Source organism: Pogoniulus pusillus, chromosome 20 (genome assembly GCF_015220805.1).
Source record: "Pogoniulus pusillus isolate bPogPus1 chromosome 20, bPogPus1.pri, whole genome shotgun sequence".
NCBI lineage: Eukaryota > Metazoa > Chordata > Aves > Piciformes > Lybiidae > Pogoniulus > Pogoniulus pusillus.
Genome location: NC_087283.1, coordinates 11763969 through 11783710, shown reverse-complemented (window position 1 = coordinate 11783710; position 19742 = coordinate 11763969). Strand labels below are relative to the sequence as shown.

The 19742-nt window shown below is 55.5% G+C and overlaps 2 protein-coding genes across 11 annotated transcripts; both read left to right on the top strand.

Moving 5' to 3' along the window:
* The first annotated feature begins 350 nt into the window (after nt 1–350).
* IST1 (IST1 factor associated with ESCRT-III) lies at nt 351–9854 on the top strand. Of its 3 annotated transcripts, none has more exons than XM_064160240.1 (10): nt 384–467; nt 2628–2725; nt 3363–3543; nt 3795–3882; nt 4188–4271; nt 4635–4745; nt 5128–5334; nt 6397–6489; nt 7657–7702; nt 8708–9854. In XM_064160240.1, the coding sequence occupies exons 2-10, from the start codon at nt 2638–2640 to the stop codon at nt 8905–8907; spliced, it is 1098 nt and encodes a 365-aa protein (XP_064016310.1). In that variant the 5' UTR covers nt 384–467; nt 2628–2637; the 3' UTR covers nt 8908–9854. The 3 variants fall into 3 exon arrangements, with proteins under 3 accessions (XP_064016312.1, XP_064016310.1, XP_064016311.1); XM_064160241.1 differs by lacking the exon at nt 384–467 and adding an exon at nt 516–573; XM_064160242.1 differs by lacking the exon at nt 3363–3543 and having other exon boundaries at nt 351–467.
* Nucleotides 9855–10694: 840 nt separating this feature from the next.
* On the top strand, nt 10695–19453 carry DHODH (dihydroorotate dehydrogenase (quinone)). Of its 8 annotated transcripts, XM_064160215.1 has the most exons (11): nt 10695–10932; nt 11320–11519; nt 12070–12152; nt 13033–13220; nt 13587–13700; nt 14050–14203; nt 14277–14436; nt 17851–17912; nt 18060–18161; nt 18340–18414; nt 18647–19453. In XM_064160215.1, exons 1-11 carry the CDS (start codon nt 10828–10830, stop codon nt 19408–19410), a joined length of 2007 nt encoding a protein of 668 aa, XP_064016285.1. In that variant the 5' UTR covers nt 10695–10827; the 3' UTR covers nt 19411–19453. The 8 variants fall into 8 exon arrangements, with proteins under 8 accessions (XP_064016285.1, XP_064016287.1, XP_064016286.1 ...); XM_064160217.1 differs by lacking the exon at nt 11320–11519 and having other exon boundaries at nt 13016–13220; XM_064160216.1 differs by lacking the exon at nt 13587–13700.
* Nucleotides 19454–19742: the final 289 nt, after the last annotated feature.

Below are 19742 nucleotides of genomic sequence, written 5' to 3'. Positions count from 1 at the left end.
AAATGAACCGCCCCGCAGAGCGGGGGGGTCTGGGCTTCCCCACCTCAGGCCACCATCCGCTTCGGAGCGGCCGCTACCGCAGTGCGAGGATTATAGGCGTCCGACCTCTCACAGAGACGCCACCTGCCCCTTGGGGAACCGGAGACCGGTCCGCCAGCCTTTGCCTCTGCGCTGCGCCTTCCCGTCCCTGTGGAGGCGGGGCTCACGGCAAGGGGCAGGGGCAACCGGCGCGGAACGCCGTGGCCTCGGAACGTTCGCGTCGGGGATGGGTACCGGCGGACTCCTGGGTTGCAGCATTATATGTTCGCTATACAAATATCCCTCCGCCAGATTATTTAGTTCCTCAATGTCGCTCCTCTTGCTCGTGCCGCTGACGTTTCTTTCCCGAGATGCTGCCGCGCCTGTGCGGGAAGAGAGCTCTGCGACTTTTCAACCGCAGCTGCCGTACCAACTCCGTCGTGCCCCAGGTAAGGAGCTGGGAGGGCCAGCCCCGTGAATTCTTCCGCGGCAGTGAGGTGATGGGGTCGGTGCCCGCCATTTTGGGTTCCCGAAGCTTTCGCGGGAGGGCGGCATGTGAGTGTGGCTTTGGTGCGGCGGTCTGCCTCGGTGCGGCGGTCTGCCTCGGTGCGGCGGTCTGCCTCGGTGCGGCGGAATGCGCTCGGTGCTGGTGAAGTTGCTGGCAGTGAGGGGAGTGCCTTACTTCTAATGTCGGGTTGAGGACAAGCCCAGGGCTGTCCTGCCCCCGCCGCGGGACGCTGCTCCGGCGCTGGGGACGGGACGCGAGGCGAAGTCTCTTTCCCTCAGGCTCGTCAAGGTGCGGCGAAGCCGGTGGAGCCTAACCGCGGTCTTCTGCGAGCTTCTCGGAACTAATGCTGGCCGCTGGTCCTTCTCCGCGGCGAGTCCTGATCTTTGTAGCGCAGGTGGAGACCGCCCTGGCCGCAGGCTCCTTGCTGCTCCGGCCGGCAGCTTGTGTGCAGGGAGGGGAGGGAGGGCGAGGTGCGGGGCGGAAGAACTGGATCGCTCTTTCTGCAGTAGCGCGGCCCAGAACCGAAGACTGGGGACAACAAAACTTCATGTAGAGTGACTGCAGGGTCGCTGCGGGAAGAGTGTCTGGTGACCTGGCTGCTGCTTAATGGCAGTGTTTTGAGTTACCTGTTAAAGCAAGATACTGTTAATCTGAGTAGTTATTTAGTCTATACTTTTACAGACATTGCAACTCGTACCGAGACTTTCTTGCAGCACTATAAAGCTGTTTTGATGCTGTAGGATCACGATCCAGTTACAGAAGGGCAAAACTTTTTTGTATGGCATCAGACTTACGCATATGTATTTCTGTAGCAATGTCTTTTGAACTTGATTGGTTCAGTGCAGCAGTGAAATAGCAGTGTCAGTGTGTGAGTAGATCAGCTAAATAAACTGGAGATACGCTAGAGAGTGATAAACCTTACATAAAACACTTGTTACACGAACAGTGCTATCACTGCCCAAGTCTGTACCTGTCTGGCCTTTAGGTATAAGCCAAGGCCTTTCTATGTAATGTGGTAGCTCTTAAGAAAGCATTTTCTGATGAGCAGTTCTTGGCATAGCACAGTCTTGTAATGAAATGTCTTCCTGGTTAGTTTTTTGAAGGACTGGGCCGGAGTTGTAGTGGCTCATAAGAGACTGGAGAAGCACTAGAACATACCTTTGGTGAGCAAAAAGACTGTGAGAAGTATGGAATTTGCACCAGCCCTTCTGATGGCAGGACCACTACAACCTTAAGTTGTACAGTCCTTGGGTTAATTATACAGCTGGTTTACAACTTGCATATTAATAGGACAGAGCTTGGCTTAGTTCTTGCAGATGACTTCCAGGTGTTTTGTTTGTTTTTTTTTTGAGATAAGTTTTGTCAATGAAGTAACAGAGAAGAGGGAATTTGACTGTGTGATAGCTGTCACAGATGGCATCTTGAGGCATTGGTTTACTTCCCTCACCTTCTGAAGGAAATGAAAGCTGTATGAGGGGGAATTCGCTTGAGCTTCTTAGAAATGTAGAGTAAATTGACCCTCAAGACACCATCTCAGTAAGCTCAACTTACTAAACTGAGGCACTATTACCTTTCCCTAGACCACTGGTGGTATGTGTTTGTGTAATGTTACTTAAAAGCTCACTGTACCCTGGCATTCACATCACAGAATCATAGAATCTCAGTTAAGTAAGGTGAGCTTACTGAATTTAGTAAACTAAACATCAGTGGTTAGAGTTGCTGGTCTGGATTGAAGAGACCTGAGCTTTAACTTCCTGCTTTAGGGTATGTTTTCTAACCCCATTCCTATTAATGAGTAGTCCCAGTTTTTTATCATCTCACTTTTTTTTTTTCTGGGGTTAAGATTCAGTCTATGGGAATGGGACTATCTGGGAACTTTTTATTCCCAGTTGGCTTTGGGTAGATGCAGGGTTATGAAGTGCGAATGGGAACGGTGAGTGCTGTAGGTCCAGTAGTTTGTAAATAGCCAGGGTCAGGAATTACCTATACCTGGCTCTTTTTGGAGATTTTTTTTTTCTTCTGTTCCCTCAGAACTCAAACAGTGACTGGTGTCCTGGCTAACAGCTCTTGGTTCCAGTGGTCTTGTCCTCTTTCCCTACAGAGTGCTTATCATGTTGGGCTCTGGGTTCAAGGCAGAGCGCTTGCGAGTCAACCTGCGCCTTGTCATAAATCGCCTCAAGCTGCTGGAGAAAAAGAAGAGTAAGTATTTCAGGGGGCAGATATGACCCAGGATGCTTTTGTGACACTTGAGGAGGTATTTTTGAAGTCAGGGTACTTATATGACATGAGTATGGATCAGTCTTTTGCTTCTCCTTGGTAGACACAGGCCTTACATCCTAACCTGGCGTGTGAGTACCCAGAACTGGCCAGAATGTGACATCTCTCCAGCCTCTTGGCAAAAGTTAGAGTGCAGTTTATGGGGTGGAAGCTGTGGACTCTGTTTGGAGAGACTTACCATTTTGGCTCCTGAGCCTTCTGTGCTCTCAGTGTAGTGGGGAACTTCCCGGGGGCTGTGGGAGACTTTTCCAAAAATGCTGTCCTGCCGTACTCAGAGACAGGTAAGATCCATGATTCTGATTGACTGTGCAGGAAAATTGAAGGTGTAGAAGTGTTTCTGGCAGGTAAAAGCCCCTCTGCTTTCTTCTGTGAGTTGTTCTGATAGGACATAGGCACAGAGGCTCCACCAAGCCGTGGCTCAGTGTGTTGCACTGCAGAGGCTCGTTAAAAGAGGAAGAAGAGCTCATGATGGCTTTGTGTGTGGTGGGGGGCTGTGGGTGGGTGCAGAGGCTGTAGCTTCTGCCAGCATAGTGATTTGCTTTGGGGATGTCTGTCATAGCTGAGCTGGCCCAGAAGGCAAGGAAGGAGATTGCAGATTATCTATCAGCTGGGAAAGATGAGCGTGCCAGGATTCGTGTGGAGCACATTATCCGTGAAGATTACCTTGTGGAGGCCATGGAGATTCTGGAGCTGTACTGTGATCTGCTGCTAGCCCGCTTTGGCTTGATTCAGTCCATGAAGTAAGCTGTGTTCTAGAGGTTGTGCTGTGGGAGAGGGCTCAGGGAGGTGTACCGCTGGGGACAGGTCTGGCATACTGAAGGGCACCTGTGCTTGTCTTAGTGTCCTGGCACCTCCAGAAACCTTTTCTTCTTCGGGCAGGGAAGGCTCTGGAGCCCAGCATGGAGGATGGGGACTTTCAGGCTAAGCAGATTGAGGAAAGTAAAGTCTAGGTGCTTGGTGTGGAGATAGCATTGTCTTTTGTTGTCCTCAGGGAGCTGGACTCTGGCCTGGCAGAAGCAGTATCTACACTGATTTGGGCTGCACCACGACTCCAGTCAGAAGTGGCTGAGTTGAAGATTGTAAGTAAGGTTGTTTGAAGGGTGTCACACATGCATGCTGGGAGTGGCATTGCCAGAAGCTAGTGGAAGCATTTGTTCAGGGATTTGTGTCATTAATGCAGAGGCTGTGTTTTTTATGGGCTTTGCAGGTGGAGACCTCGGTATAGGTGTCCTTGGAGCACCAGGACTGGCTGAAGCTGCTCAGCTGGGGTCTCTGTGGAAGAAATGAGGGTGGTCCGGGGAGGGGGCAGCTGTACAGTGAGTGATAGAGGAAAGCATGAGTGAGCATGAGTGTGCATGTTCCCAGAGTTTCTCTCCTGCTGCAGGTTGCTGACCAGCTGTGTGCCAAGTACAGCAAGGAGTATGGGAAGCTGTGCCGGACAAACCAGATTGGGACAGTCAATGACAGGGTAATGAACTGGTAGAGCTGGCAAAGCAAACAGGCCTGCTGTGGCTTTCTGCCCCTTTTTCCTATGGCCAGTGGCTGATGCCTGTGGCTCACTGTGGAGTGGGGTGGGCCCACTGAGCTGCTGAGGTCTGCCTGCAATGGAGCATGGGAGCAGAGTGCTGCAGTCCCTGCCTGTGGAAGGAAAGGGGCAGAGTGCTTACAGCCTTGTCTGTGGCTGCAGCAGCCTCCTTTGTGGCAGTGCCACGCTAGGAGGAAGAGCCTCTCCAGGGGTGCATAGTGCTCCTTGCCACAGTACCTTGGCATGTAGAGCTCAGCTGTGCTTTGCAGCCCAGTCCCACTGAATCTCTGCATCCCTGTGTTCCAGCTGATGCACAAGCTGAGTGTGGAGGCACCACCCAAGATACTGGTGGAGAGGTACCTCATTGAGATTGCCAAGAACTACAATGTGCCCTATGAGCCTGACTCGGTGGTGATGGTGAGTGAAGCACCTGCCAGCCTTCTGTGTTCCTGTGGCTGAAACATCCTGTTAGTGCAGTGTGGGCTTCTGGAGCAGCAGGCTGTGACATTGCAGCAAGCGTGGTAGTAGTAATGCTTTGATATCTTCCAGACAGCCCTGGCACAGCACAATCCCTGCTCCTTCCCACAACCCTGCAACATGTAGCTATAGTTATGCTGTAGTCTGTTTCCCTTTCTGATTCTCAGTTATATCACTGTGTAGCTGTTATTTTTTGTGTTGTGTCATGTCATTGTGTTGTCCCATCTTGTCTGGTGACAAAGGCCACATCTGATGCAGTTCAGAGGCCTGTAATCAACAGAGATATGTATGTTGGTGAGCAAAATCTTTCACCCCTCTCCAGGCTGAAGCCCCCGCAGGTGGAGAAGCAGATCTGATTGATGTGGGATTCACAGATGATGTGAAGAAGGGTGGCCCTGGAGGGGGAGGAGGAGGTGGATTTACAGCCCCCATGCTTGGTCATGATGGACTAGTACCCATGCCAGTGATGATGCCTATGCCTATGCCAACACCAAATCCACCCTTTTCTTATCCACCTGCAAAGGGACCAGTAAGTGCCTTTGCTTTGAGCATTCCCTTTTTCAGTGGAAGACTCTGACTGTGATGCTTTGCCCTGTGCCTGCTAGCTGTGGGGCGTCCCCACCTGACAGCTTAATATCTCAGAAGGCCATTGTGTGTGTGACTGGGGTGGAAATTGAGTGGTGCAGCTGAAGCTTCATATTGCTTCTTTGGAGCGGAGGCTCCTGTTCCTGTTCTCCAGACGTCCCTGTTTGCCCTCAGGGAATGAAAGAGGCAAGACTTAACTACAGAGGCAGTCTCTGACTGCCAGACTCTTGGCTAGAGGTTGAAGCTGCCCTTCGGTGTTGGTAGGCTGATAGTGTACCAAGATTCATTCAAGGAAATGAGGTGTTTTGTGGTATGGGAGCAGCACAGAAAAATGTGGAAGCGCCCCACCTTCAGGCCTGCAAGGCAGGAGTACCAGGCCAGTGGCTCTTGGAGATCATTTGTTGCAGTGGTGGAGGCAGGAGCTGAACAGAGCACTGTGCTCTGAGTTCAGTCACTTACAGGATATCTGTGTAGACAGGGGAGTGGCAGAGCAGTAGGATGTTTGGAGTCTTAATATGGTCCCAGCAATTTTGCAGTGTTTTTTATAGAAAATCTGGGGCAAGGATTATCAGCTGTTTATTGTCCCAGGCATAAATATGCTGAGGACTGGTGCCAAGTCTAGATGTTTGAGGCACTGCTGAGTTACGAGTAAGGCTAATGCAAACTCCAAGCCAGTGGCCTCCTTCCTGTTTTGTGAAACTGCATTAGGGAGTTGGCTGGGGTCTGGCTAATGTAAGGTATTGCTCTGGTACTTCTGATGCCTTGAAAGGTGAAGGGTTCAGTCATGCTTGTTCATTAGAATAACCCACAGTCCTGTTAGCTGGATTTGGTTGCTCCTGCTGACTATGTTGAGTCTTTTTCTAAAGTATTTATCAGATTGGGTAGTTGCCTGTGTTTAGCTTATATTAGTGCTTTCTCTGACTCCCATAGCAGCTGTAGGTGTGCTGTGTCCTCTGGTCACACTCAGGTGAGCAGTCTGGTGCATGACTGTAATCTCTCTGTACAGGAGAACTTCAATGGCCTGCCAGTGGGGACCTACCAGCCTTTCAGTAACATACAACCACCACCAATTCCAGCAACTCCTCCAGCATATGAGTCTGTAAGTGCCTGAGCTGAGTCTTTGAGCAGCAGGGGAAGCTCAGAAGGGTGCACTAGTATCCACAGAAGAGACAAAGCATGTTGCTGTCAACCTTTGGAGCTTCTGAGGTGGTGCTTGGCATTGCTTTGTGGGTGTGTGGTGAATCACTCTGTGTGATGAGATCATCATCATGTGATTAGAGAATGACTTACGAGAAGTTCTCATTCAGCTATGTGTTTTGGCTGCAAAGGAAAGCCAAGATTTATTTTACTGCATTGTTAAAATGGTGATAAAGAGTTAGCAAGTGGAGTCTGCAAACCCTTGTTTTTTGCAGTGTGTGCAGGTTTATCACTTTCAGTCTGTTCACTTAGAACTTTTGAGCTAATGAGTAACCTGGATGGCAGTTTTGGCTCACCCATATGGCATATTCAAACACTCTTCATTTCCCAGACATTTTGTAGTCTTGGGGAAAAACAAATTCTTTGTGTGCTTGGCTATGTTGCTGTTGCCATTCATAATTATTCCTTCCATTTTGCTTTTCAGTATCCTGAGTAGGGATGAGCATAGCCAATCATGAGCATGTGCTGGCACCTTGTATGAGCTGCATGGCAGTCTTGAATGCAGGAGATGCAGACAGATGCAGACAGATGCAGCAGTGTTTACTGAGTGAAAATAGAGGTTACCAGCTGTAGCCACAAGGAATGATGGGGAGTTAAACTGGCACAAGTGACCATGCTGCAGGCCTTTTCCCTAGCTGGACCAAGAACTGAGGTGGCCTCATTTCAAACCTTGCAACTGGTCACAAGGACCTGTCTGTTCTTTATAAAAGAAAAAAGGCAGAAGCTGTGATTAAGTGGATGAGGAAGGCAGGTTTTCTCTACTTGAGTCCCTGACAAGTACTTCAGGCCTGCTAGTGGATATGCTCTGTTTACCCAGGTCCAGAATATGACTGGTGAAGTTGCTTGGATTTACAGGGAGGGGGAGGAAAAATGAAGCACTGATGCTTTTTCCTGGAAGAACAAAACAGACTCTTCTGAGAGTACTGGATGCCAGGGCTGCCTGCCTTCTTGGGGAGGGGTGGGGTGTGCACTGCTCTGCATGAGCATGGCTGCTGTGGCCCAGTGCCTCCACAGGGTGTGAGCCTGTGCCTAGTGGGAGAGAGAGTTGTAATGACAGAGTCTTTTTCAGATCGATGAGCCCAGTGCTGACAAGGATGCGTCTGCGCCAGTTGTGGGTGAGTATGTGGGGAGGTGTGGGAAGCAGGGGCGAGTAGGGGATGTGGTTATTCTGGTGTCCTTGGGAAGAAGCTTTCCATAGAGGAACCAGGGTACAGAGCTTAGTACCTCTTGGGAACAGGATTTCAGTTTGGAGAGGAGGCTTCTCTCAAAATAGGGAGATCCAGTCTTCCACTGGGCAACTCAAGAATTAAAGTCTGACTTTGGAGTCATCAGATCAACTGATGAGGTGTTGGTCTTCTGCAGGATAAAATGGGAAAACAACATCTCTAAGTTGATGGTTTTAAACACTAAGTAATATTGTTCTGCAGCAGCATAATGAAAGAAGCAGGTGCTAAGAAGGTTGATAGGTTTGTATTTATGTCAGTGTGGAGGCTGTGCACAACAGAACAGGACTAGTAGAGATAGCTGTTACCTGTTGGTCCATCTGCCTAAAGGCTCACGAGGTGCTTCATGCATCCATAATTGGATCATAACAAAATTCTGCCTTGTACAGCATGAGCCTGGACTGTCTGTTCTAAAAGCACTTGTTATTGCCAGCACTTGATAAGGATGGAGAGGGTGTTTGGAATAAGTAGACACTTGCCAGCTCCAGCAAGGATTTCTGACTGTCTAACGGAGTCCTCTGGAGAGCATTGGTGACGCACACAGGTGGAGATGGAGCCATGGGTCTGGCGGCCTGCTTTGTCTCCAGGATGTGTCAGTGCAGAAACCCAGGACTCTGAATCCCTGTGATCCAGCCAATGTAGACCTCTGGGAGCTTCAGCCCACCCTTTGCTGGCCATGGGTAGTGGAGGAGAATCCCCTACTGTCTGGTGTAGCCATGGGGTAGGGTCACAGTCTAGATCTGCCATGGATGCACCCCTGAAATGTGCTTTTGCTTGCCCATCGATGCTATTTGCAGCTGAGGGTGTGTGAGCACTGGTGCTGCTTTTTTGGTATAACTGTTTGGCCTGGAGAGAGTGCGGTGATAGTGAGGTGAAATGATACTTCTCTTATTACAGGGCCTGGGCCCAAGTCAGAAGCTTCCCCTAAACCAAAAGCTGGAGCTCCTAATACTGTTGATAACTTTGTGCTGCCTGAGTTACCATCCGTGCCAGACACGCTGCCAGCAGCATCTGCCGGCGCCAACTCTTCTGCCTCTGAAGACATTGACTTTGATGATCTTTCTCGGAGATTTGAGGAGCTAAAGAAGAAAACATAAAACTGGGCTGTAAGCCCAATGTGTGGGGCAGGAGCTGTGACAGCTACTTCTCTCTGAAAAACACTCCCTTTGAAACTGGTTTCCTCTATTAACCTCAAATGAACTTGCTCTTCTTTTCGAGCTCTCTTCCTGCTGTACTTAAACCAAGTGCTGCCACTTTCCTGATCATTGTTGCTCCAGGAGGTGAGGCAAGGGGAATCTTGTAAGGCTGAAGCCGGGAATAGCCCTGTCCAGTCTGGGTAGCTGTACAGGAAAGCTGTGCTGGATCTTCTGGGTGCTGTTTCTGGCGCTGTGCTCCTCCTACAAGGAAGGGAGGTGAAGTCTGAGACAGGATGGGGCTTTCTTCTCTGACCTGGTGAGCTTAAGGGCAGCAGTACCCACACACTGCCACTCTGCTCTGTGGCATGTGTGGTGGGGACGGTTAAGTCCCTTTTGTAGGACCTTTGAGTAATGGGGGCTGTGGTGGGGAATATGGTGATGAGGAGACATGGTATTGCCCCTGAGGGTGTGCAGGATGCTGGCACTTCGGCCGTCTCACTCTCTCTGGTTCTGCTTTGCCTGATGTTCTCTTTGACTCCCACTGGGTTCTTGGGGAGTGCTCTGTGGCCGTCGTGGTGTTCTTGGCTGGGAGGTCCATGCCTGCTCGCAGAAGGGCAGCACTGTACGATTTGAGCAGTGCAAGCTGGGCGGGTGGTGTCTGTGCTTCAGCGTGCACTGGCTGCCTTCCATCCGGGCACTAGGCATGTGAGGGGGGCTCTGGATTCGAGGTAGCATCATTGCTGTCCTCTGATCGAGCGCTGACAGAGTTCTGGCAGCTGGTCCCGCACCGCGCACGGGAGGTGCTCGGTGTCTGTACCCGTGCAGCAACCTTTTACACAACCTTTCTGTGGAGCTGTTGATTTGTTGCTTACAGTTGGTTCCTAATAAAGTCGAGGCCTGTGAAAATATGTGGGACGATTTCATTGGGGGTACCCGAGGCAGGAGCGGGTCGGGTGGCCAGCGCAGCTTGTGCTTGGGTTCGGGGCCCGGCTTGTGCCCGGGTCCCGCTGCGGTGAGTCGCTGTGAGCTGTGCCGAGCGCAGCCCCGGGGCGGGGCTAGGGTGGGCCCGCTCCAGGCGCCGCCCTGCTGCTTGGCCGCCCGCCTCCAGCGCCACTGCGCCCCTATTGGCTGGCGCTGCCCAGCGTCTGCCTATCATCCCGGCGGGCCTCCGGAAGCGGCTGTGCACGTGCCGCGCTGAGAAGAGGGCGGCCCCGCGGCGCGTGCGCGGCGGCGGGCCTGGGCGGGCGGCGTCCCGGGGCGGCGGGGGGGGGCCGGGCTGCTGCCGGCGGGGGGGGCTGCTGGGCTGCTGCCGGCGGGGGGGGCTGCTGGGCTGCTGCCGGCGGGGGGGGCTGCTGGGCTGCTGCCGGCGGGGGGGGCTGCTGGGCTGCTGCCGGCGGGAGGGGGCCGGGCTGCCGGGCTGCTGCCGGCAGGGGGGGGCCGGGCTGCGGGGCTGCTGCCGCCGGGGGGGGCTGCTGGGCTGCTGCCGGCGGAGGGGGGCCGGGCTGCTGGGCTGCTGCCGGCAGGGGGGGGCCGGGCTGCTGCCGGCGGGAGGGGGCCGGGCTGCCGGGCTGCTGCCGGCGGAGGGGGGCCGGGCTGCTGGGCTGCTGCCGGCGGAGTGGGGCCGGGGCGGCGGACAGCTACGGGATGGAGGTGGCGGGCGGGGAGCGGGTACTGGGATAAGATGGATGTGGGGAGCGGGAAGGATGGGGATGGGACAGAGGCGGGGTACGGGTATGTAGTGGGGAGTGGGGTGCCTCTGTGGATGCTGCTGACGACCTCTCACAGGGCAGGCTGCGGGCACTGGCAGCGGCGCTAGGCGGCTGCGGGTTGCTGCTGGGCTCGGCGCTGGCTGCGGGTGACGAGCGGCTCTTCAAGGCGGCGATGCCCGCGCTCCACGTCCTCCCCCCAGAGACCGCCCACGGCCTTGCCCTGCGCGCCGCTGCTCTAGGGCTGCTGCCAACCGCCCGCCCCGACAGTCCAGTTCTGGTGCGGCTCTGCGGCGGTGGGGGACCGGTGGGGGCGGGAGGGCCAGGGACCAGGGCAGAAGTGGCCGGTAGGGGCGGCCAGGCGGGCGGCGCGGGGATAGCAGGGCCCGGCGGGGTGAGTAGGGTTCGCGTTACAGCGTGACTTGTTGCAGTCCACACGAGCCGTGGGTTTACGGCGGGCTCCTTGGGCAGGTCAGGGCGGAGGAGGCGGCGCTGGCAGGAGCTGTGAGTCTCTAGGGCAGGCACCCAGTGAAGACACTCTGCAGGGCAGAGGAAAGGGAGCGAGAGGGCTGAGGCGAGACCCTCCTAGCAGCAGCTCCTGGTGTCGGTGGGCTCCGACCCTCCTGGCTTCCGCCTATCGATGTGTGACCCAGCCCCTGCCCCGCAGGAGGTGCGAGTCCTCGGGCAGCGGTTCCGCAACCCAGTGGGCCTAGCGGCTGGTTTCGACAAGCAGGGAGAGGCTGTGGACGGGCTCTACAAGATGGGCTTCGGTTTTGTGGAAGTGGGGACTGTGACGCCTAAGCCCCAGGAGGGGAACCCGAGGCCCAGGGTCTTCCGCCTAGTGGAGGACGAGGCAGTCGTTAACAGGTGGGACCTAAAGGTGGCTGCTCTGTGGTAGCCCACAAGCTGCCTGTCTCTGGTGTCTGGAGTGAGTCCAGAGGAGGGCCACGAAGATGATCAGAGGGCTGGAGCACCTCTGCTCTGAGGACAGGCTACGAGAGTTGGGGCTTTTCAGCCTGGAGAAGAGAAGGCTTCAAGGAGACCTCATAGTGGCCTTCCAGTATCTGAAGGGGACTTAGAGCAAGGCTGGGGAGGGACTATTTACAAGGTCTTGCAACGGCAGGATGAGGGGTAATGGGTTTAAACTGGCAGAGGGGAGGTTCAAACTAGATGTTGGGAAAGGGTTCTTTGGAGTGAGGGTGGTGAGACACTGGCACAGGTTGCCCAGGGAGGTTGTGGATGTTCCCTCCCTGGAGATGTTCGAGGCCAGGTTGGATGAGGCCTTAAGCGACCTGTTCTAGTGGGAGGTGTCCCTGTCCATGGCGGGAGGTTGGAACTGGATGATTTTATCATTCTGTGTTCTGCCTGGGACTGGTGAATGCTAGCCCAGCCCTGAACCTTGTCTGTTCTGGGGCAGGTATGGATTCAACAGCCATGGCCATGCTGCAGTGGAGCGCAGGCTGCGGGCCCGCCAGGAAACACAGGCCAGGCTTACTGGTGGTGAGACAAGCTTACAAGCCTTTGCTCTTGGAGTCTTCAGGGTGGGTGTAGGGCTTTCCCAGGTAGTTATAGGACAGGAAAAGTATGTACTGGCAGTGTTCAGGCATGGAAGGGCCCTCACCAGAGTGATGTGTACTTGGACAGCAAGAACCCTTGAGGAGCTGTAGCCTCACCCCTTTGAGACTGTGACCAGGCACTTTTCTCCTTGCACATCATTTCTTTATAGAGGCTCTGCTTGCTGCTTGGTGCAGAATGTGTCTGCTAAGACTGGGCAAAGCCAAGAATGGTTTCCAAGGGCAGCCTCCTTCAGGTGGCCAAGCTGGAGGCTGTGGTGCTGGGAGATGCTGCCCAGGGCAGCTATGTTGTTGCTCCTGTGACAGCAGGACAGTCCCAGGCTTACCTCTGTGAAACACGTGGACTGCATCTCTCTGGAGAAGGCTTCAGGGAGACCTAATAGTAACAGCCTTCCAGTACCTGAAAGGGGCCTACAAGAAGGTTGGAGAGAGACTTTACAAACGCCTGTAGTGATACAATGAGGGGCAATGGTTTGAAATTGAGGAGAGTAGATTTAAATTGGATATTAGGAACAAGTTATTTACCAGGAGGATAGTGGAACAGGTTGCCCAGGGAGGTAATTGAGGCTCCACCCCAGGAGATATTCAAGGTCAGGCTCGACCAGGTTCTGAGCAACCTGATTTAGAGCAGGATGTCCCTGCTCGCTGCAGGGGATTGGGCTAGCTGACCTGTGGAGGTTCCTTCCAACCCAAACCATTCCATGATCTCAATTTTATTTGGTCCTGGGGTCTCCCTTTTCAGACCCCCTGACCCCTTAAGTGGGAGTTCATCTTGCTGTCCTGTTTCAGCCATGTCTGTTTTTCAGCGGGGATGCCCCTTGGAGTCAACCTGGGCAAGAACAAGACCTCCACTGATGCTGCAGCTGACTATGTGGCTGGTGTCCAGATGCTGGGCCCTTTGGCTGACTACCTGGTTGTAAATGTGTCCAGCCCAAACACCCCAGGGCTGCGGGACCTGCAGGGCAAGGCTGAGCTGCAGAAACTGCTGACCAAGGTGTGTGACTCTCACAGCTATCCTGGACCACAGGTGCAGCACTGTCTGCCCACAGTGGCTTCCCAGAGTGGTGGGCAGAGCCACCAAGATGTCCCCATACCAGCTGATGGCACAGGAGGTCACCAGAGCACTGTATTCCAGCAACAGAATGGGTGGAGAGGCGCTGACCGATACCAGGGGTTAGCAAGCCACCCAACCCATGGTACTGGCAGTCACTGTGGTCCTCTATGGGCCTCTGGCCTAGGCCCTGTGCCATCAGTACCTTCTAGGGAGAGTAGGGCCTGTGGCAGTGGGTGCACATCTTCCCGGGCTGGGGCAGATGCTCCTCACATGTCTTGCTCTGAGACCTTGCGTGTGCCACTGCAGGTGCTGGCAGAGAGGGACGCGCTGCCCTGCAAGCACAAGCCAGCTGTGCTGGTGAAGATTGCCCCTGACCTCAGTGTGCAGGACAAGCAGGACATTGCTAGCATTGTCTGTGAGGTGAGGCGTCGGGGAGGGCAGGCTGGTGAGGAGCTATGCTGGTAAGCCTTGTGCTCACCTGGCACAGCACAGGGCAGGACTGCAGTGCACCTGACAGGTCACTTCTCTGAAGGGGCAGGTGGACCTACAGCTCCCTGTCTACTGTTGACACAGTGTCGTGGGTAGCTCTGAGTCTGCAAGAGCCTCTTGTGTGCCACCTGGACCTTGGCAACAGTCCATACAGTGAGGGGCAGCTGCTCTGTCCCCAGGCATGTTCTTGGGGCACTGGAGTGTCTGACATGGCAGCCTGGGGATCAGACTGGGGGGCAGTTTGGTGTCAGCTGTGTCCTCATGCTGCTGCTCCCCTCAGGTAGGTGTGGATGGGCTGATCATCAGCAACACCACTGTGAGCCGTCCCAGCAGCCTCCAGAGCAGGCAACGCACAGAAGCTGGAGGCCTTAGTGGAAAGCCCCTGCGGGAGCTCTCAACACAGACTATCAGGGAGATGTATGCCCTCACCCAAGGTAGGAGCAGAGCAGATTTTGAGGGCATGTGCTGGTGTTGCCTGTGCTGTGTTGACCCTGTGGGTGCCTGCAGGCCGGGTGCCCATCATTGGGGTGGGTGGAGTGAGCAGCGGGCGTGATGCCCTAGAGAAGATTCGTGCTGGAGCCTCACTTGTGCAGATGTACACAGCACTTGTGTACCATGGGCCGCTGGTGGTGGGGACAGTGAAGAGGGAACTGGAGGAGCTGCTGAGGTGAGTGAGTGGCCTGGTACCTCCCCAGGGAGCCCTGGACCCAGGAAGGATCTGGGCAGCTGCATGCTGGTGCATGAGCAATGGTGCTGCAGTGCCAGGCCAGCAGTGCCATCACACACTGTCCCTGGTTAGGGAGCAGGGGTTCCAGAACGTCATGGAGGCGGTTGGAGCAGATCACCGGTGCTGACGTGCTGCCAAACCAAGGTCTAGCTGGCAGGAGCTGTGGCCAAGCAAGGGCAGGACTGACACTTCCACTGCTGTTCAGGCTGGGACTGAGCTGAGGGTCTGGTCCAAGTCTGTGGGAAGTGTCAGTGACGGGTGAAGCTGGGGATGTGGTGGTGGGCAGCAGCAGGGGTGGTGGCCTCTATACTGGTCCTGCTGTGCAGGGCCTTAATTTGGCTTTCTTGTGATTGTGCTCCCCAGCAGATGCCAGTGCTTGGTCAGGCTCTGCTGGGCAGTGGGGAAAGCCCCCTGAGGACACAGCTGCATGGCTCTAGGCAGTCCTGTACCCTGGCTCCTGCTGCAGTGCTTCCTGGAGAGAGCACACCCTCCCTGCTGTTACTGCCCAGAGCTGTGGGCCAAGCAGTGTCTTGGCCATCCCTTCTGCCAAAGATCCTGTGGCCTGTGCTGCTGGCTCTGGCTGATGCTTGGTCCTCCTGCACTGCAGGCTCTACAGCAGACTCTGTGCCCCCTGTCCTCCCCTCTCCACACATGATCCTGTAACAACCCTGCAGGCCCTGGGTCTGGCCCCAGTGTCAATAAACGTTTAGCTCACCATGTCCTGTGTGCTGGTCTGGGGACACCCCTTAGGCTAGAATGACACAGCCTGGCTCTCCTTAGCTGAGCAGGATCAGCTCACTTGGTTCATTTTTTCTGGTGGTAGAAGCTGCAGGATAGTTGGGCTCAGGGATGGATCCACACAAAGCTCATCAGAGCTCCCTTCACGGAGACCTCTGCCTGAGGCTGGGCTGTTGGGGGTGCTGGGCACCATTTCTTCCCTTTGCTGCTGGTATGCAGATGTTCAGAGGCAGCTGCATGCCCTGTTGCTTGTTACAGAAAGGCCCTACTCAGTCGTGCGTTTGGAGGATGCTTTGCCTTTGGCGTTTCTTCCATTGACTTCTGCTCTGCCACAGACTCTGTGGACACCTTGGGCTTTCCTGGAGCAACACATGTCGACCTGGACATGGTGCTCCCTCTTCAGCCTCTCGCAATCCTTCCTGCAGAGCAGGATTGCATCAGCAGTTCAGCAAGCTTGTTTACAGGAGGAGCAGGGCTGCTGCCACCGCTCTGAGCAGCCCTCAGCTCACGCCAGGGCTGCCACGTGCCTCCTGCCCAGCTTCTGCAGCCCCCTGCAGCAGCCTCTTCAGTTCCTAGAGACTCCTTTGGACAGGTGGTGCCTACTGCTGATCTAACAGGGATGTGACCTGGCCTGGTTGAGATTTTGATGTGCTTTTCCTGGGGAGTGTCTGCTGCCCCAGTCTAGAGGTGACTGTCTTGCCTATGGGAGCATGAGCTTGGGTTTCACCTTTCCCCACAGCACTGTGGTCTGTGCTGTGCAGCTGATTTGTGACTGGCCTGAGACATTTTTGCTAGGCAGTCTTGGCAGCTTCGACCTCAAGCATGACCCTGTTCTGCCATAGCCTGGTGTGTGGGCTGCACTCCATGCCCCATTGGCAGGCTGAGGGAACTTCCACCACTCTCCCATGGGCTGTGCCTCTGAGTGAACCATGAGTCGGCACGGAGGCACTATCAGGTATTGCTTTTCCCCTCTGCCAGGGCATGGCAGTTTCCTGATGAGGAACAAGCCTGCTGCTCTGGGACAGTGCTATGTCACCCTGCTGTCATCAAGTGCTACAAAACCTTTCTGAGTGCTACTGTGTTCATGAATCGAATCTGAAACCCTGGTACTCCCTGTGCAGGGCTCTGGCCTGCATTTCAAGTGTGGTTGCATGAGTATGGGTGGTGCTGGGACAGAGATGTCAAGCCCTGCATGGTTTAGGGGCACAGGCACCCCATGAAATGGGAAGAAGCATGCACAGGATGGGTTGGCCCTCTTATGGTCTGTCTGGGGCCAGGCCAGAGGGACTGGAGTGTCTGAGTGGCAGGCCCCAACAGGACAGGCTCAGAGCTCTACCTGGCTCCATAGACTCCTGACAGTTTTGGGGTGGCCTCACTGCAACACTGGCACCTTAGGGTAGTAAAGAGGGTGGATGCCTGTCTCCTCCCGCTGCTCCTTGGTTGTGCTGCTGCTGGAAGTAGACTCCACTGGTTGGAGCAGGCTTGTGTGCTGTAGCTGGTGCTGTTGCTGCTGGCCAGCCATGTCCAGCTGGGCACTGGCCAGCAATTGCTGCTGCAAGTTCCCGTAAGGCTGGGCTGGCCTTTGACAAACAACATGCACCCAAGGGACCAGGAATTGCCAGGACTTGGGGGCTGGAGCCCGCTGGGTGGAAAGGGGTGGGGACTGTGGCTTGGCCACAGTCCCTTGGAGCCTTCAGTGAGCTGGCATGGGACATGCAGCCCTCAGCCAGCCTAGCACTGGCTGAGGTGCTGATGGCGCTGAGCCCCATGGTGCCCCAGCTTTGCAGGATGTGCCCCAGCTCTGGGCAGAGCCAGGCACAGGATGGAACTTGGATCCTCTGCCCCAGTTTCCACTGCCAACACTGGGGTGGCTGCTGGATGCCTACCCAGGGATGAGTCTAGGTGGTGGCATAGGGTAAGGGGCAGGGGCTGGCTCTGCTTTCACTGAACCTCAGCAGGTGTCACAATGCCAGGGCAACAGTGTCTGCAGCCAGATCCCTCTCTGTATATTTGTAGTTGTGAAATCCCAGGAAACTCTTAGCATGCCAGCTTGTCTGAGGGGCTGGCATGCTTCCCAGAAGCTGCTGCCAGGTGGGGCTTTTTGTGCTTCTGCTGCTGGGAAGGGTGCTGGCTGGAAACAACAGGGTCAGGAGGTCTGGAGCACATGGGGCAATGGAGGTGGCAATAAAAGGCAGGAGGAGGCAGCCCTGAACAGCATCACCCGCAGAAGGAGGCTGCTGTAAGGAGAGGAAACTATGAGCATGGGGTGAGTGATGCTGATGCACCCTGCGTGTGCTTGGTGCTGTGTCTGTCCTGCATGTCTGGCTGATGACCTGGCCCTGCTATGGGCTGCAGCAGGACCTGTGGTGGACCTGGAAGTGCTCCAGGTCCCATTGCTGCAGTCTTGTCCTCCATAGCAACAGGGTCCAGGTCTGGCCTAGGCAAATTCTCCAGACTGTGCCTAAGGGGCAGCTCTGGAGGTTTGAGGTTGGTGCTCTGCCCTTCTAGGGAGGGAGCCCCCAGAGCTGGGTATGAGCCAGGGCAGTGCTCCAAATGGAGCCCACAGGCTTCAGAGGGTGGGAGATCACTGCTGAGTATGTCATCTCTTTCCTACAGACCTGCAGTGCTGCTGATTACTGGCCTGGCCTGGACTGTGTTGGAGACTGCAACTGCCACCGGTACTTCCAGGGCAAGGGTAGCAGCATTGGAGCTTGGCAAGAAGGCAGCATGGGGCAGGGAAGGCAGGACTGGGGAGGGACCTGTTGGAAATGGGGTGCTGTCTTAGGCTGAGTCCTCTGGACCAGCTGAGCATCCTCTGCTTGCAGAGTGGAGCTGTGCAAAGCCCATGGAGATTGAACATGGCTATGTGGAGCACCTGATCAAGTACAGCTGCAACCCCTACTACAAGCTGAGCAGCTCTGGTGATGGTGAGGCATGTGTTGTGGGCACAGCACCCATGCTTGTCCGGGCTCCAGGGGATGTGTGGGGCTGCCCTATGCTGAATGGTGCAGCCCCCACCACCCTCCTGAGGGGCATGAATGGCTACATACCCTTGTGCCTCCCTGGCTGCAGGGCAGGGATGTGGACTCTGATTTCCCTCCATAGGCACGTACAAGTGTGATGAGGATAACAAGTGGGTGAGCCCTGAGGCTGCTAAGGAGATGCCTGTCTGTGAGCCTGGTGAGAGCAGAGCAACATGGGCTGGGGCTTCGAGGGGCAGTGTGGGTGGGAAAGCATGAGGGGCAGGGTGAGTGGGAAGCTGTGAGTAGCCTGTCTGGGTGGCCCTTGGGCTGTGGGGACTGCTTGCAGCTCCCATCTTCAGTGCTGCTCCCTGGGGATTCTGCAGGCCAGGAGGCATCCAGCATCTTCTGGCCTTGGATAACTCACCAGAGTCCTGCTCTGTCTTGTGCAGTGTGTGGGAAGCCCAAGAACCCCCCTAGGCAGATGCAGCGGATCATTGGGGGCCTGCTGGCTCGGAAAGGCAGCTTCCCTTGGCAGGGCCGGCTGGTCACCCACCACAACCTCACCGCGGGGGCCACGCTCATTGGTGACCAGTGGCTGCTGACCACGGGTAGGAACATTTACCTGAACCACAGAGATGATGCCAAGCCAGAGGAGATTGCCCCGACGCTGAAGCTTTTCCTAGGCAGCCAGGGAGAGCCTGCCTTGGACATTGAGCGTGTGGTACTGCACCCCGGCTACCCAGAGAGTGTGGATCTGGCCCTGCTGAAACTCAGGCAGAAGGTGCTCCTCGGAGAGGAGGTGATGCCCATCTGCCTGCCCAAGAAGGACTATGTTCGCCCAGGGCGGGTGGGTTATGTTTCTGGCTGGGGCCGTGGTGCCACCTTTGCTTTTCCCAACATGCTCAAGTATGTGATGCTGCCGGTGGCAGAGGGGGAGAAGTGCCGGCAGTACTATGAGGCACGGAATGGGTCCTACTGGGTCCAGCCCATTCTCAGCAATGACACCTTCTGTGTGGGCATGAGCGAGCTGCGGGAGGATACATGCTATGGGGACGCGGGTGGTGCCTTTGCCGTGCAGGACTCTGACGATGATACCTGGTATGCGGCTGGCATCCTCAGCTACGACAAAACCTGCACGTCCTCCAAATACGGCGTCTATGTGAATGTGCAGCAAGTCCTGGACTGGGTCAAGGCGACGATGGCATCTGGTTGAGGCAGGGCCATTAAGAAATAAAACTGCTGCACATCGGGCTGCAGGCTGTGTCTGTCTGTGCACGGCACTGGGGGGGAGCGCACAGGTGCCGAGGTGGGGGTCATGGCTGGGTGCCAGCCCCTCGGAGTGTGCATTGCCGGTGGGGTCTGTGTGGGTCCCAGCGGGGCTTTACTGGGAGATGTCTGGGAGGCCTTGGCTACAGGGGCGGCTTGAGGTGTTGTGTCCCCTCCTCTCCTGTCTCCGGGGGGCGTCCGTGCGCTTCGCGCCCGTGCCTCTGGGTGCCCCTGGGTGCCCCTGGGTGCGAGGCGCTGCCGCTGCTGCCCGCAGCTCCC